At 31.9% G+C, this 18,124-nt stretch overlaps 2 protein-coding genes across 2 annotated transcripts; one reads left to right on the top strand and one right to left on the bottom strand.

The window, feature by feature from the left end:
• Positions 1–6,337: 6,337 nt before the first annotated feature.
• On the top strand, positions 6,338–6,982 carry LOC114715761 (trypsin inhibitor DE5 alpha chain-like). Its single transcript, XM_028900643.1, has one exon. The coding sequence runs from the start codon at positions 6,338–6,340 to the stop codon at positions 6,980–6,982; it is 645 nt and encodes a 214-aa protein (XP_028756476.1).
• A 9,542-nt stretch (positions 6,983–16,524) lies between these two features.
• LOC114715760 (trypsin inhibitor B-like) lies at positions 16,525–17,336 on the bottom strand. Its single transcript, XM_028900642.1, has one exon. The coding sequence runs from the start codon at positions 17,285–17,287 to the stop codon at positions 16,649–16,651; it is 639 nt and encodes a 212-aa protein (XP_028756475.1). The 5' UTR covers positions 17,288–17,336; the 3' UTR covers positions 16,525–16,648.
• Between the last annotated feature and the right edge of the window lie 788 nt (positions 17,337–18,124).

The following is an 18,124-nucleotide window of genomic DNA, read 5'->3' as shown; positions in this document are numbered from 1 at the left end:
CCAAAGTATACTGTTCGGTCTTGCTCGTCCTTTTTGCGTTTGAAGGCCGAACCCATATTTTTCAATTTTTAACCCAAACACACCATTAATGACGATAATCATTACCCAGCATATACCAAATGAAAATAGCATATAAGGACAAATTTCAGTTTTTAGGATAGTAATTTTACGGTTCAATTTTTATTTACAAGTTGTTTATTTAAAAAGTTTGGCTGTACACGAAATTTTTTTTAATTATTTAGTGCTTCAACTTTTAATTTATTTATCACTTAATACCTTAATTATCATTCGGTGCGAAACAAATCTTAAATTCTAAACTCTTAAAAGTTGGCTTATCATTTTTTTTCATGAAATTATCCTTAATTACCAGCCCAACTCATCCTATGCATAAATTAGCAAGTGCCGATGTGGCTGCCAAGTCAGCATTTCCATCATCATCATCAGCCTCCCTCCGTCTTGCGGCTGCTCTCTGGGAGTTCCACTCCCTGAAGAGCTTCGTGGGTTTTGTGAACTTGATTATTACGCCCTCATTTTGCACCAGCTTCTGATATAGCAACGTAACAAAACCCAGACGTTTCATAATCAAACGCTTTTAGAAATGCAATTCAAAAACAGATTCAAAAAAATGGGAGCCCATAATTGGCAGAAACCTTATTGGAGTTGCGATGCTTCATCTTCCAGTTGTGAATCGATTTAGGGGTCTCTGTTTGTTGAGAGAGGGCATCACAGTGATCTCTAGGAGTTACAGATCATCAGAGTAGAAAGAACCCAAAGGGAAACTTTGAAGAAAACAGTTAACTCATTTTGTTCTTTCACTTGAGGCATCTTTTTCATCCTCCTCGCTTCGGGGCTAAACTAATCGCCACATAATGGCAGCCATTCGTATCCAATATAAATGAGCTACGAAAACCAACGCCGCTTTAATTAATATGTGAAAAGCAAACTCGATTAGAAAAAAGAGCGAGAAAAGGAAAATTTAAAGATACAAACTTAAATACAGAAGAAAATCATGAGCTTTCATAATGATAAAGAGCACAAGGCTTTTATTTAACGAGATAGAGTTACACGTCCACAGAGAAACAAAGCCTAAGGTAGGCTTTATTTGGTTCCACGAAGAGAATTGCACTTTCTCTTACATATACATATTATTACTAGAAACAAGCCCTTGATGATACTCACCAGTAGCTGGTTATTCATTAGTAGGGCAAGGATCATAGCAGAAGGAAGTGGTATCAAAACAACGACACCTTGGAGGATATATTAGAAGGCAGAAACAAGCCTTACAAGCAGAGTGACAAGTTTCTCCCCAGTCATAGCACTGGCATTCTGGTGGGTCTGACTTGGTGCATTCGCAGTCGTTGCAACAGGCCGTGGTCGTCGACTTCATCAAGTAGTTTGGCTCACCATTCTTCTTCATCATCTCAGCCAATAAGGTGTTCGGATCGAACCGAGCCTCCGCTGTTGCGGCGGCGGCGGCGGCGACGAAGGCTACCAAGAAAAGAATCGGACCTACCTTCATCTTCTACATCACCTTCTTCTTCTTCTTCTTCTCTCTCTGAGCTTCTTTGGGTCTTGGTTGTGAAGAGGTGAGCAGATAAAAGAGTCATTTATAATCCAATTTGAAGGATGGTATAGTTCCACGTCATTCATGAATTGAAGTAGTAGGGGCAAAACTGAAGACAAAAGCATATAGATAATAGGAAATCGTAAGGAAAGGTTGAGATTTTTTGAGGACAAAAGAATAAAAGATGCTCATTTGTAAATCATAATGAACACGCACGTGATCTGACACGATTTTCCTCTCAGAAGATAACGAAGATGCCTTATCCTCAGCCTATGATGGTTTGTCATTTATATTGGGAGTTGCTTGTTTCTTTATATAATATACTGTCAAAACGTGAAAAATAATGAAACTGATTATTCAGGCTATATTGGTTTTATGCAAAAGACAGATACCAGTAGCCTGAGGTTACAAGCGGCATGTTTAACTCGTCTGTTTTTAATGCTTTATCATTATTCGTTTACCAAACAGTAACAAAATCGTTCATCTTAACCTAATGTCTCTCATAGCCCTAATATAATAGCCAAACAAACCTAGCAAACGATGAAGAGTAATGATGGATTCTTCTTGTTGGCTCTCTTTGGCTTCACCAGAGCTACGTTTATATATACATGACTCAGACAATGAAACCCTAAAGAATGGAGGAAGTTACTAAGTACTAGAAGTAACTTGTCGTGCTCACAGATATATCGAAATAGTAAACTGAAAGAAGGCACTCCCTGAGTCATATTTAACACGTTTTGTCTCTTCTTTCTTAATTTTTGATGATTCCATTTAATAATAATGAAAGGGACTGAAAGAGAGACGACTTGAAATTGAAGAAACACGTTTATCATCTCATTCTCTCGTCCTTTCCCTTTCTTGTCCTTTCCCACTCGTCGCCACTCTCATAAGGTCCCTTCACCATATAATGATTCGCTGAATTGCCCTGCAATGGTTTTGTTGCTTCCTTAAATAGTTTCACGTGTGAGACTGTACATTTTTGAATTCTTGCTTTGCAGAGACGATGGGCCATATGGTGGTTGCTGAACAAGCTTCATTTTAAACCAATAAAACCACCTGATGAAGGTTGCATAAAGGACGACTATAGAAGCAATCATATATAGTTTTAGTTTTATTAAGACATATACTACAGCTTTAGTCCTTGATATAAGAAGTCTTTGATATAAGAGCCAATGATCGAGTTTGGTTTTAAATATCATATCTCAATTCACTTATTAATGGTAAGAATTCTAATCAAAGAATAGTTTTAATGCACATGATTTAATTAATCTAGTATTTAGGAATGCCAATGCATATTTTTAATAATTAACCAATTTAACTAATATTTTTAATTTCTTTAAATTAACTATATATCTAACTCTTATATTAAGGGTTGAAACTAGTATATACTCCTGTATTTTAGGATCTTTATTCTGTTGGACTAGAGCTCACCCACTCTTATATCGAAAAACTTTCTGAGGGCAACATCTGGATTTGTCTTCTGATAGAGTTTGGGACTCTAAAATTGATGCCATTGATGAAATCGGATGAAAGAAGAGGAATGGGATGGTGGTGGATGGATGCACGATCATCAATGTAACATCTTATTATAATATCAAAAAATATAAATAAATAAACAGCTTACACTTGTAATATTAAAAGTTTAATTTATAAAATATTTTAATAAATGTTTTACAATGCACTACATCTTGAATAATCTATTTTCTTGCCTTATTGGTGGGGAAAGCATTTTAAGAGGAAAAAAATGGATTATGAAAGGATGTAGTCCCAGCCGAATGAGTTTGATTGCTAATCACTCTTGAACGATGAGCACCCCAAACTCATCTAATTTGGATAATTCATATTTAGTTCTTTTTATTTTTTAAAATAATTATTTTAATGAGGGAAGAATCAAAAATAAAAATAATCTTCTGACTATGATTTTTTTTCCAAAAATAATTAAATAAAAATATTAAATCCAGACGATCAGATCTAAGCTCATCAAATTAAGTCCAACGCCTGGCCCCACTGTGACAGGAGGAGGATTGGCTACTGTCCCATCAGGCCCCACACCATCCTCACCCTTTTCCGCCACAGAGATGCCCCGCTCCACGTCCTTTACCGGTAGATTTTATAATTTAAATATTACAAGTGTAAACCTTTTCCATCATCTAATCTTTTCTCCGAACCAAGGACGTTATAAATTCACGCGATTCATGAAGCAGCAAGAAGCCAAGAAGCGCTTGCTGGTCAAAAAAAAAAAAAAAAAAAAAGAAGCCAAGAAGCGCTGCAGTGGAAATAACGGGAAATCACAACCAAAGGTTCATATTTTTTAGTACAAAAACATGCCTTATCCGCAGCCCAAAAAATTAGTTAAAATTAGCTACTTGTTATAAATTTGTATTTATTTTTTTTAAACGTACTCTTTAATCATATCTATTAGAATGAAAATTCCTTTCATATATGCAGTCATTGACAATAATTTGAAAAAAAATCATAAATTTTGAATATAAAGTGAATTGAGATGTTGTATTTAAGATCAAAGTGATATTATTGTCTAACTCCTACATATAAAAATGGAGGCAGCACAATTTTTTGAATAGATTTGATTTGCATTTTGATTCTGTATAAAATTTTAATACAGTTTTTTATTTCTTCAGAACTTAGCTTTTTCCTAATAAATATAACTATAATCTAATGGTGATTAATTAATCATCTCATGTGTTCTGAGTTCTAACGTGACTCATGAAAACAATGGCTTGTTCGAATTTTAGTTAGAAGAAGTATCCATATTTAATATTTGATAGTATTTTGAATAGAATTATCACTAATAGGAGAATAAATGCTTTACCTACTTCATTCATATTTTTCAAGTCCCTTTCCATAATATGTACGATAAATTTCAATTGGTAAAACCTGTAATCTCATTTCCGTCAATTAATTAGGTAAACAGTCAATAAAATGATTAGTTGATTGAAATTAGGGGAGTTTGAATAGTTGGTTGCCGTGGATTTTAATTTTATCCTAAAAAAGGATATTTACGTGGAGTTTAATTTTATCCTCAAAAAGGATATTTAGATACTAAAATAAAAAGAAAAAAACAGTCGTTCCTCAATTTATAAGGTTCTAAATTTATAGTTTGTTTCGACCATACGATCGAGCAATCCAGAAATACTGGACACAAATTAATGATACTATTATTTTCCACAATAATCACCGGGGACATGCCCCCTTTTGTTTTGGCTTCTTTCCTGATTTTTTTTTTTTTGGTTTTGTTTTGTTTTTTAATTTTTCTTCTTTTTATTTAATAATGAAAGGGACTGAAATAGGAGACGACATATATTTGTCCTGTCACCACATTTACAAGCCTTTTGTTCTCTGCTGCTCCCCTCGTTGCGCCAAAATTATGACGGGATAAATTATTGTACAAAATCGTAACAAGCCATTATTTTTAAACAAACGGTAAATATTATATTTCCCCCTCTTCCTATTAAAGCACCTCCTAAAAAATATTAGATTATCAAATTTATTTAAAAATAAAAGGAGTTGTTAACTTTGCTCATATATATTTAATTAAATCCATACATAGATATAGGTTCACGTTCCGATTATCTCATTATTTTCCTTTTATTTTTATTTCATATAACAAAATGTAAAAGAAAATTTATTTTTAAATTTGACATTATATATGCGCAATATAATTTCTTATAAAGTTATCAATAAAAAATTTATAAAAAGAAGGAAATCTCATGTTATTTATATAAACCATAATATAGAACCAATTCAAACCAGCTTAGGTGCAGAGCACTACTTTTCCTTTATTAATTTAATTAAGTCCTAGTATATTAGGATTTAGGGGGGCCATCTTCACGTTGATTTTATTTTTACAAACAGAATAATGAATATAATTGATTATTGTGACATTCTCAATTCATCAAGGCATGACTTAGGACCCACTCTCTTTTCATATCGGTATACTACCTCCAGTCCTAAATATAAAAGCTAATTGACTAATTTGAGGATATTAAAAAAATAATTTAAGTTAGTTATTTGTAATAAATAGGTATTGTCTTTTCTAAAATATCCTTACTAACCAAGTGTATTGACTAAAACTACCATTATTAGAAGGACTACCTTAGAAAAAAATATATAAATATAAGAGACAAAGTGAATTGAGATCTTATATTTAAAACCAAAATAAAAATCAAACGAGGTCTTATATTAAGGACCGGATGTAGTATGTATGTATATAGCTAGATAATCAATGTACGGTTAAAAAGTGAAGAGTCACGTACAACACGATAAAAATAACATACACATAGTTGGATTCGGCTTGGGTGCTCATAGAAAAAATAGTACCCAACGCTTTTTTTCAGACTGTCCAGATTTATTTATTTTTTCTTATTTTTATTTTTTTAAATAATTATTTTAATGTATATAAAATTTAAAATGAAAATAATATTTTAATTATCATTTTTTTAAAGAAAAATTCTTATTTAAAACTAAATAATTAAAAATATTAAATATTGATAGCCACATCCCACATAGGCACACTCACAAAGTAACACCTGTACTGGGGAAAAAAAAAAAAAAGAAGGCCCAAGCCATTAATTTGACACCGTATGGGGAGGGTGGGGCATCCTTATCTCATGATTTTCACGTGATTCGGAAGCCCTAAAAAACAACCCAAAAAAAAAAAATCAAGGATATTTGAATAATTGAGCATATCCTTGAGCTTTGGCTCTATAAATAGATTCTCCTACTTCTCCACTCCTCACACCCAACGACCAAACAATGAAGACTTCTAATGCATTCTCCTTCTCCTTCTTCTTCTTGCTTGCTCTCTCTGGCTTCACCGGAGCTGAGTTCATATATGACTCAGACGGCGACATCCTAAACAACGGAGGCGCTTACTACATACTGCCACCTGGTTTTGGAGGCGAAGCCATTAAAGGAGCCGCCATTGAAAGAAGCCCGTCGTGCCAACTCGCCGTCGTTGCAGAAATATCATACGATAAGGGCTGGGCAGCAAATATTAGAACGCCATTTCCTGTCAAATACATCACAAACGATTATCCTTTAAACATATCGTTTGCTAATTTGCCATCAAACGACTGCACAAAGACGGGTGATTGGGTGGTCATAGATTTGATCGGGTCGGAGGGAGAGCCAATTATGGCTGGCAAGTTTGAAGAATTGAAGCATGCTGTGAGTGGTTATTTCTACATCAAGCCATATGGGTCTACCCGGTTTTATAAGCTTGCCTTCTGCTATTCAACAGCTTCGTGTGGATACGTTACTTTGATGAATACTCATACCACCAGCAACCGCCTTTTGACTGTGTCACTGGACAGGAGTAAAGAACCATTGGTGTTCAAGTTTGTGAAGGCAACAAGTAGCAGTGGGAAAGTCGCTTCTGGTATATCCATGGTGGTGTGATCGATGATCATATCCATGATATAATATAATATAATAAACATCTCTCGCCTTCTTATCCAGAGTGTGAGAATTACTCCTCCGGCCTTATACTGATGTGTATAAGAGTTTTATATTTAGAACCGAAGGAGTATAATAATTTGTAAGTGAGATGTACGAAGAGAGAGAGATTTCTAGGAGCATTTATACGCTTGTTTGTTGTTGCTTTAATGAGTACTTCTCTGTGTTATATATATAAATAACTTCTAGCATATTTTATATAGATAAAAAAATCTTAAAATGTGTTAATTCTCTATTAAAATATAACAATTTTTTAACTTTATCTCTATTTAATATATATATCTTTAAAAAAAATAATCTTTAAAAAAAATAATCATCCACACTATAAGAAATAAAGGATAGAACAGTGCATTTATGTTAAAAAATTTAATGAAATGATTTATAAAATAAAATAAAAAAATCTTTTTTTCCTGCCTTATAAATAGGACTAAAGGGGTTTATGTTAACTGATTAGAGCAAAGTTACTCAGCTAATTAATAATAATTACCACTAAGCTACTTATTAATTCTTTTAGTTTCTTTTATTCTTGTTTTTTAATTAAAGAGACAGATACTCCTTCAATCGTAGATGTAAAATTTATTTGGGAGTATAAATAATCTACATTTACAAACGTGATCAAACACTAATTATCCATGTGCTGCTTTTTCTTTTCTTTTCTTTTTTTGCCAATATTAACACCGAATTCAGCCACACACATAGAGCTCTAAATGAAAAAAATGTTTTCTCCTTCTTGAAGTGTTTAACAATCCTTCCAATAATTTATAAACATCCGCACATTAAAATACCAGCGAAGATCTATCTGCTTCATTCATACAATTTTAAGTTTTATTGTCCATAACACTTACACTAAATTATGGGAAATGCAAATAGCCCTATTCATTTCAACAAAAAAACACTATGGATGCATCAGTAACTCCTCATATATTCCTATATTGTACATTATATTAGATCATTTAAAAAATAACTGATTTTAAGATATTGGACGCGAGTAAATCCTTTAGTTTTAACTAAAATTTTCATATTTAGAATTTTTTGCATAAAAATTTATAAATTAATTTTTGGTGTACATTTGAATATTATTAAAGTAATATTTTCTATTTTAAATGTCAGCTTTTTTTTTTAGTGAATTTTAAATGTCAGCTTTCCCATTCAATAATCGGAATGATCACGTGTTTCATGATACGGATAGAAAAAGCCAAAACGGACGCGTCTGCGTGTATATTAATCGGTCCACAAAATATTGTTATAAAAAAAAAAAGAAATTGAAAACACCCATTGCATTCAATCATGATCAATAATTTTACCCAAAAAAAGAAGTTACAAGTATTTTTTTTCAATTTTTTTAACGTAATATTCAATTAATGTGTCACTATTTTTTAAACCTTTTTTTTTGTATATACTTTTTCCCCCCTAATAATTAATTAATACTTTTTCCCCCTTCACATCTCAGAAAGGAACAAAACAATGTGTATTAGATTAGACCTGGTTTGGAATTATGATTATAAGCACATTTTACGTAAATCAAAACAAAACTGTTCAGACATCTATCCACCTTTAATCCAACAGTTTTGTGTTTGTAAGTTTGCCCCAGTTGGCCCAATAAATCCGGTCTGACTTGCCCAGTTTAGCTAGTTGGATCGGGTCAGATTGGGTTGAATTGTGGGGCAACGGGGAAAGCAAATATGTCTGAAGCATTTTCAAAAGTCAAAACATTTAAATCCAGATTTAATAATTATTAAAAATTTAAATATTTATCATAATCTTTTCATATAACTTGTAAATTTATAAGAACACACCATTACTCACAACTCGGATAGCACGTCGGTTTGGATATAAAACTTCATAGCATATAAGTCCACTCCTAATTTTGAGAAAATAATAAAATTATAAAAATTCAATTTGTTGGCCAAAGATATAAAAATTCATATTTAAAACAACAAATTAGTAAAAGAAATGATAATGAAAATCTTAATTTGTAATTTGATTTAAAATAGACTTTTTGTAGCTAAGGCAAATCCATTCATTTTGAGGATATTTGGTATATTACTTTTGGTTATTAATATAAAAGTTAATTGAAAATTTAATTTACTTTTAAATATAAGACCACGATCTATTTTATTTTTTATACTTATTTATTTTACTCTCTAGTAATCCCTATAATCATTACATATGTTAATAAGTTTTTATCCAGGAGTAGTTTTAATGTACATGATTAATGATGATATTTTAAAAAAGATAATATATATTTATTACGAATAATTAACTTAGTGAAACTTTTTAATATTCTCACATTAATTATTGAACAGTTATATTAAGCATGTAAGCAGCAAGTGAGTTTCAAACAACTTTTTAAACGTGATTTATGGAATACGAGATAAATATGTAAGATGAGTTTTATCTTAACTTACGTGAAAGTGCTCATAAGTATTTTTGCAATGTTGATCCAAACAAGCCCTAATAAGTGGGGATAATGACTTTGTGATCCCAAAGAATGGGATGAGATTACTAAAAAAATCTCATGACAAAGTAAGTAATGAGTTCCAATATAAAGAATGATAATAAAATTCATACTGCTTACTTATGATTAAGATTTTTTAATGATTCTATACACACACTAAATACCTTCTCATCCTAAATATAAAATCCGCTTTGTAGTAGAATCACTTTGTAAGTAATATATTTAGGACAGGAGGTGATATGTGTGTGTGTGTGTGTATATATATCTCTTCAATTAGGACCTCACCGATAATTTTCTTTAATAAGTAATATTGCATCATCATCAGTTAAATTTCACGCCGCCTTTCGTTTAGCAGCCTCCACTGTTGCCCGTTCATAACCTTGAATTGTGTATTAGTTAAACACAATAAAAGGGTAAAAATTATATTTTATTTTAAAAAAATATTCTTTTTTACGGAAAAAAAATGGAAAGTTGAGGAGAAAGAACAAGTAAGAAAAAAAGGCGTGAGAGATTAGTAATGTAGAAAATGGAGGGAAGGAGTGGGAATGAAAAATTTTGATGAGCCTGATTTAAAAAATTGAATAAATGAAATTAAAAACTTTTAATTAATTTTTATCTCTCTTTTATCTTATATATATTTTTTTATGTGTACTCTCTTCTCCAATTTTTTTAAATTGAATTCATCAAAATTTTCTTTTCCATTCCTTTTTAACCAAATCGACCAAGGAAGTAACATATAACTCGATCTAGTTTAAATTTTCTAGGCTCTGATTCATTTTCATATGACTGTGCAATAAAAGGAGAACTGATAAGTTGCATATAGTGCATATTATGATCCATCCAATATGATAGTGATTGATAAACAAGATAGCTATATTTATAGTTAATTAACCAACTCTGCCAATCTATAGCTCGTACTTAATTAAATGAAAAGGTATTAATAAGTTTGAAAATAGAAATAACTTAGAAGAAGACTAAAATTGGCGTTGAAATATTCGTAAACAAAGAATTCGTGGTTTGAAAAATGTTGGTGGACTAGCAAAGGAAGGATTTATATGTTGCAATAATAATTTTTTTTTAAAAAGGAAAGATAGACTTTTCCGAAGGTTACCATGCCCAGTAGTTTTGCTTGATATTTAATTGGTACATAAAATGAAATAGAATAATAAATAAACAAGTAAGTAGTTTTATGGATGACAATATTCTTCACATCCTTGTGTTTGAGATGGATCCAAAAAACTAAAATTATTAATAGATATTTATTATAGTATAATGGGTATCATCAAAATTTTCCTTCACCCTTTTCTTTTCCATATACATTAGCTCAATTAAAATGTATTGAAAGGAGTTGTTGTCTGAACTTCAAACGGGGTCCCCAATAAGAAATAACATTTAGGAAAAATTACTGTAAGTTCCCAAACAAGAAAAATAACTATTAAAAGGTCTCTTGAATATTTCAAACTAATAAGAAGTCCCAAGGGACTTGGTGAAAAATTCTATAAATGAAATTACAAAGTTGTCCTCAGATTAAAAAACAAAAATTGAAGGATTCGTTCTCTCTCCCTCGCCCTTCTGTTGTAAATTTTCCTCACCGTGTTGCCGTCGGAACTCTTTTGCCACCACCATTGCCAAAATTGTTGCTCGTTTGCCGCCATCTCCGACCTTTCCCCCTCCCTCCAAAATATCTATTCTTCCTCTCCTTCTTCGTTGTCCTCACCTCCTTCTTCATTTTCGCCAATCATTGCTGCATTAATGCCCTCTTATTTTCCTTAAAACACTCACTAGATCTACATCATCTTTTTCACTCCAATCAAGCACTCTTCGTCAACCCCGAAAGCTCCTATCCCACTTCATCACAGTTCAAGCCACTTCGTCATCGTCTCTCACTTTCTCTCACTCCACCTCTTCGAATTTATTCTCAAGATGAGATGATTCCAAAGATAAACCAAGCCATTGAATTGGGAGATACAGAAATGGGTAATTTGATTGGAGTTGGTGGCAGCGGCGATAAGGATCATGACAAAAATCTTTATATTACTTCCGATGCTGGCACCATGCTTGTAGCCTTTTATGAGGCATAGCATCATCTCTGTTCAATTTTCAGCAATTCAGACTTTGGTAATTTATCTCCATTTCATAATACTAGTGAAAACCATTGATCTCATCTATCACTCCTTAAAACATATTGTAATAAACAGGCTTAGTATTAAGGAGGACTTGAATTGTAAGGAAGGGATTGTTGGGCTTATTATTATTGTTTAAGGCTATTATGTTTGTTCTGTACATATTGCTTATTTAATTTCAAGAGAAGGAGTCTTATTACTTCTTTATATTTCCCTACATTCACCACTATGCACGAGATGCTCTTAGACTGTCTTTGGGTTTTCAATGGAGGACTTTATAGAGTTATTGATATTTCTTTGAAGGAGAAGACATGGAGATTTTTATTCATTATTTTTGATATGGACTTCAAGAGATTGGGTTGAATTATTGTTTTTACTATCTTACAACCCATTGTAGGTGTGCCATCAACAGAATGTATGATTTTATATGGAGGGAAAATAGTTTCGATGAAATTTTGTTGCTACTATATTTCTCCTTCCTACTATATTTCTTCTTTGTTGCTGTTTCTTATTCTGTTATTATTTTGGGATTACTTCATCAACATATTGCTGTAATTGTGAGACTTTATATATATATATATGACATATGCGAAAGTATATTAAAGTTGCATTTAGCTTTGCGAATCTAATTATTTAACTTGCCATACTTAGTATTTGATAAGTCGTCGATATTAAGGAATTTCATTACATCTATTTACCAGCTGGCCTGTTTCCAATATTTTGGTGCCTATAGTGATGTCCTGTCCATAATTTTTCTTATGCTGGAGAGGCTGCCTCAAGCTGGATACAAGAGAAGCATGTCTGGGCAATGTAGTTCTTCATTTTGATCTTTATATGTCCTTGAAGATACTTTTTGATTTATATTTCAGAATCTACTATTGAAATCAAATGAGGCTATATTGCAGCGTTGAAAATCACTTACCTATATTGCAAAGTTGCAAGGACAGTTGAATGGGAAGGAAATCATGACAAGTGGCTTTGTACACAGTGCTTCTGTTTAAGAACTTGTCATTTATTGGATTGACAGGTTGGTGTTTAAGGACTTGTCATTTATTGGAATGACCATTTTGTAAATGACCTTTGTTTGAGAAGCAATTGTATATTGCTTTTATTGTTATTGTTCATAAATGACCTTATTTGGAAAATGTAATGACATCTATTAACATCATTCAGAGGTTAATGAAGATTTAAGTAGTTCACTTGTTTTGATTAGCATATGTATATGACGTTTATATCAAAATTTAGCAGAATGCCATTGACAAGTCTATGAGACCCTATTGACAAGTTAGGGAGTCTGAGTTAACAATTAAATTTATAAGATAATATTGTGCTTGTTTGAGAGAGCTTCTGATGGGCCATAAGCAGCTTATTTTGAAGATAAGCCTGATTCAAAATTTGTCTCTGTTTGGCACCACTAGTGAGCCACCGAGCTTGAGGGCTGAAAAGCATGAAAAAGCATGATTAAATTTAAGCTAAGGAGGGGGAGCTTTTTTGAATAAGTAGCTTATGGACCATGTCAAGAAAAGGCTGCCAATGCGAGGCTTCTGCTATTCTTGTCATTTTCTTCATCTTGGCATCTTCCATTTTCTTATCTTGAATCTTTTTTTTTTGGCCAAAATCTTGAATTGTAATTTGAGACCCGTTGGCATTTTTATTTCTAATTTAAGACTTGAGTTAATTTTAACTTGATTGGCTCTTATCATATTTTTTTTTAATTTTTATTTGTCAGATTTATTTATAAATGTGAATTATGCGTGTTTCACTTTATATTTACAATAATTTTTTATGATTCCTCTAATATTTTAAAATTTAATTCACTTATTAAATTTCACTTCTTCATATTAAATTAATTTAAACTCATTATATTATATAAATTTATTTTTTAATCGTATTTCATTATTTATTAAAACCCATACCCATTTTGGAAATTTTACAAACAAACTTATTTTTATTCAATCATAATCCACTCAATAAATTTCACTTCTTCATATTAAATTATTTTAATTTCATTGTATTATGTGAAATTATTTTTTTAATCATGTTTCATTATTTATTAAAACCCATACCCATTTTAGTTATTTTACAACCAAACTTATTTTTATTCAGCTATAACCCAAACAACCATTTACCAATCTCACTTTTGCAAACTAGTTTTTCTAAACTCCAATCCAAACACAATTCAATTTATCCAATTTAGCTTTTACCAACTTTATTTTTTCATGAACTACTTTTTCAATAAGCTATTTTTCTAATCACTGATCCAAACGGATCCATTACCTCCATGTAAGATTAGATTATAATAAATAGTATTATATAACAAATTTTACGCTGAAAGAATGTGCCGTCAAAGCATGCACATAGATATTAAATGAAATGATGGGGTTTATATGATAATGTTGTTACAGATAGCCATTGACAAGCTCAAGGGCATGGACTTACAAGTCAATGAGAATCTATTGACAAGTTAGAGAGTCTCAGTTGACAACTCAATTTGCGAGATAATATTATCTCAACATAAGATCAAATTATAACAAAATAATATTGGATAGTTTTTTTTAAAGCTAAAAGCATGTGTGATCAAAGCTTGCACACAGATATTAGATGAAATAATAGGTTTATATCAAAACTTTGTTGCAAACAACTATTGACAAGTTCAAGAGCATGGATTAACAAGTCCATGAGAACCTATTAACAAATTAGGGGTCTAAGTTGACAACTAAATTTCTAAAATAATATTACCTCCATATAAGGTAAGATCAAATTATATTTTTAAGTTGATATCATGTGTGATCAAAGCATGTACACTGATATTAGATGAAATGATGGATTTATATGAGAGTTTTGATGCAGATAGTCAGATAGTCATTGAGAAACTCAAGGCTTGGATTAACAAGTCAAAGAAAACCTATTGACAAGTTAGGATGTCTTAGTTGACAACTAAATTTGTAGGATAGTATTACTTCCACATAAAATCAAATTATAATAAAATAGTATTGTATAACAATTTTTAAGCTGAAATCATATGTGATCAAGGATGCACATTGAATATTACATCAAACTATGGGTTTATATCAGAATTTTGTGGCAGACAATCATTGACAAGCTCAAGGGCGTTGATCATTAACAAGTCAATGAGAACATATTAACAAGTACTAGCATTGGATTTTATAAGTATAGCAAAATATAAATATGACATTATATCAAACTACTTTCACATTTCATTTACAACTCCATATATATGTACAATATAATTACACCAACAACCCTTCTAAAAATCATATACATATATATGTTGTATGTCTATCTAATGACCCCTTAACTTGAGGTGCATGTAATGAAATTTACAAAAAAAAAAAAAATACTGATACATGAATTCACAGAAAAAATTGTCACATGCATTCGCAAAAAAAAAAAAAAAGCTACCAACAAATCTCAACTTAAATTGGAGTTCTTGCAGGTCTTTGTAATGTGCCTTCCTTTATCATTCTTGCTCTCACACTACCCCTAGCATATTGTATTTCACATTCCATACCATGAATAAATTGTGCCCTCTATGAAGAAAACAAGACAGATGCATCTTACTTAAACTTGCCATCTTTTATATCATCATGTCAAAAGCACTTGTCATTGACAAATCAATAAGTTACATTGAAGACCTTTGATACATCTATTAACAATTCATTCTCTTCTCTGTTTCCCCCCCCCCCAACAAATGAGGATAAAAACATCTTTTCATAATTCTAATATATTACTCACAAATCCCTGAGAACTTTACATTAATTTCAACATTTAAAGGGACCATGGATGAATAAATTTTCTTGTTTGGGACCTGTGTGTAATTTTCCATAACATTTAAGGGTCCCCCAATAAGAAATGACCGTTAAAGACTTTGGCCTTTTTTTTTTTTTGTTGCCAGCTAAAGACTTTGGTCATTACATGTTGAAAACTTATTTAATGGGCGGACGAAATGCCTCTAGCTAAAATGGGTTCTGCTGGAGTAAATGTCAACTCAATTTTCATAATTTACATACATCTCAATTTCACATCACCTATAAAAATTGACTTACAAAATTTATATCTCATCTTCCATGATTTAAAAAAAATTATTCAATATTTAGAACTAACATATTATGCCCATCATTTTACCAAAATGGAGCTTGTAATTTAAGAAAAAATAATAAAATATTAAATAGCATAGCAATGACAGGATTAAAATTCAATAGTTCACATATAGATTGATCAAGTTGCCTGTTCGACTTTCCCTTAATAATAACTACTACCCTTGGTTCTAAATATGAGAGCTAGTTGACTAATTTGAATAAATTAAGGAAACAAGTTAAGTTAGTTATTTGTAATAAATAAGTATTGTCTTTCCTAAAATATTCTTGCTAATCAAGTTTATTAGTTAGAACTACCATTATTAGAAGGAGTATCTTGAAAAAAAAATGAATAAATATGAAAGATAAAGTAGATTGGGGTCTTATATTTAGGATCAAAATAAAAGTTAAATGACATCTTATATTAAGGACCAGAGCCAGTATTTAATTTCTTGGTACGTAATTATATTTGCGATCTATGACAACTAGTAGTTCTCCTTTATTTTCCCTTACGTGTTACATTATTCATTTATTCCTATACAGTGAATTATGCTTCCTCGCACTTAGTTCAACGAGACCAAAAATAAAAAGAAAAGAATGTTACGAGAGAAATTATAAGACTCCCAAAAATAACAAAATTGCTATTTTTGAAAGTTTTCTCTCGTAATATAATTCTCCCCCTTTATTTTCCTCTCATGTTTCCCTCAATCTAGATAAAGCCTAAAGAAAAAAAAAATTGTAACTTCACATATATAACAATATCATGAGTTGGGAAAAAAACATCTCAAGAAAATTTATGGATGACAATTAGTGCAACTTTATTTTATTAATCCATAGAGAGATAAACAGTGCAACAGATCAGATATGTCACACTATCACATCATCGTCATCGTTATTAGATTATACAAACTGGAGAGTTTAGGAGCTCAAATTAAACCACCATGGATAGCTTGGAGGCATCAGAGCTGTCCTTAACCTTATCGAACTTGAAGACCAGAGGCTCATCAACTGTGACGACCAAACGTTGGAAGTTGTTAATGTCAACGAGGACTCCGATGTTTCCACACTCTCCTCCAGTGTGACAGAAGACAAGCTTATAGTGTCCTTTGGTTTCATCAACAGACCAAACGGAGAAATAACCATCCATCACAGAACCATCGAACTCTTGAGCACTTCCAACCATCACGGGCTCCCTAATAGGATACGACCTCGTGACGAGCCAGTTTTTAGATTTGGTACAAACGTTGGGTGCGAACTGAGCGAATGATATGTTCAGAGGAAGCTTCTCTGAGATGTAAAGTATTTTGAACGGAGAAGATATGGTTGTTGACCATCTGTTACTGGATCGGATCACGGCGAGTGAGCAATTAGTATCTGATCCGTGCCTCACTGCGCCGGCGAAAATCCCACCTCCATTTACAGGTGAGATGAAGTATTTGCCGCCGTTTCTCAATGGATCGCCGTCTGAGTCTAGCACTAGGCCGTTGCCGGCGAAGGCGGCGGCGGTGGTGGTGAAGGCAAAGAGGAGGAAGAAGAGGAATGTTGCAGGCAACGCTGAAGTGGTCTTCATTGTTTTCGTGATGTGCGTGTATATGGCTATGGAAGACTTGGTAGTTTTTTATTTGGTGGGTGTGATGAGTTCATGTGAAGTAGGAGCATCAATTTATAGAGTTGGCCGTGAAGAAGTGACCGCTTAAAGAAGTTTAAAATTATTTATTTATTTGGGGTTTGAGCCACGTGAAAAATGGGATGGGAAAAAAAGTACAAAACTAGATAAGGATGCCGGCCGCCACGTATGTATATTATATAGTGACAAATATATATTTTTTAAAAAAATCGTTCTCCCAATATTATATATATTTTATTTTGTATCATCTTGGGAACTCTTCATTATATTATTAATCCATATATCAACTATATATTTATATCAATTCAAGTCATAATCAAGGTTTGCTTCCCGTGCAAAATTATACGGATATATAAGGCTGCTCTTCCACAACTCTATATAGCGACAAATAATTTAAGAGAAAAGGTTTTCCAATACAATTCTTACTATATACTACTAACATTATAGACTTCAATTTTAAAGCTAATTAATTAAATGGCTTAATTATTACATGTTTTTACTTAAAAAAAAAAAGGCTCCTTAAGTTTGTTTAGACCTGGGCGGGGCTGTCATGCAAATAAAAAGTGCCAAGTGTCCCTTGAGAAATCGGAGGGACACCTAATGCTATTTTTTCACAAACTAAAAGGTGTCTTTCTATTAGAGGCGATCTCATTTAGAATATTTTCAAGCACTAAATGTTGAACATCTCTTTTAACATGAATTCAAATATTAATTCGTAGAGGGTAGCCCTTTTAACTAAATACAATTCCTAGTTGGTAATACTGTTTATTTGTTCTTTTT

The sequence above is a fragment of the Neltuma alba genome, unplaced genomic scaffold (assembly GCF_004799145.2).
Source record: "Neltuma alba isolate B1F8T4 unplaced genomic scaffold, ASM479914v2 tig00011611_pilon, whole genome shotgun sequence".
Taxonomy (NCBI): Eukaryota; Viridiplantae; Streptophyta; class Magnoliopsida; order Fabales; family Fabaceae; genus Neltuma; species Neltuma alba.
This window is presented reverse-complemented; position numbering and strand designations above follow the sequence as displayed.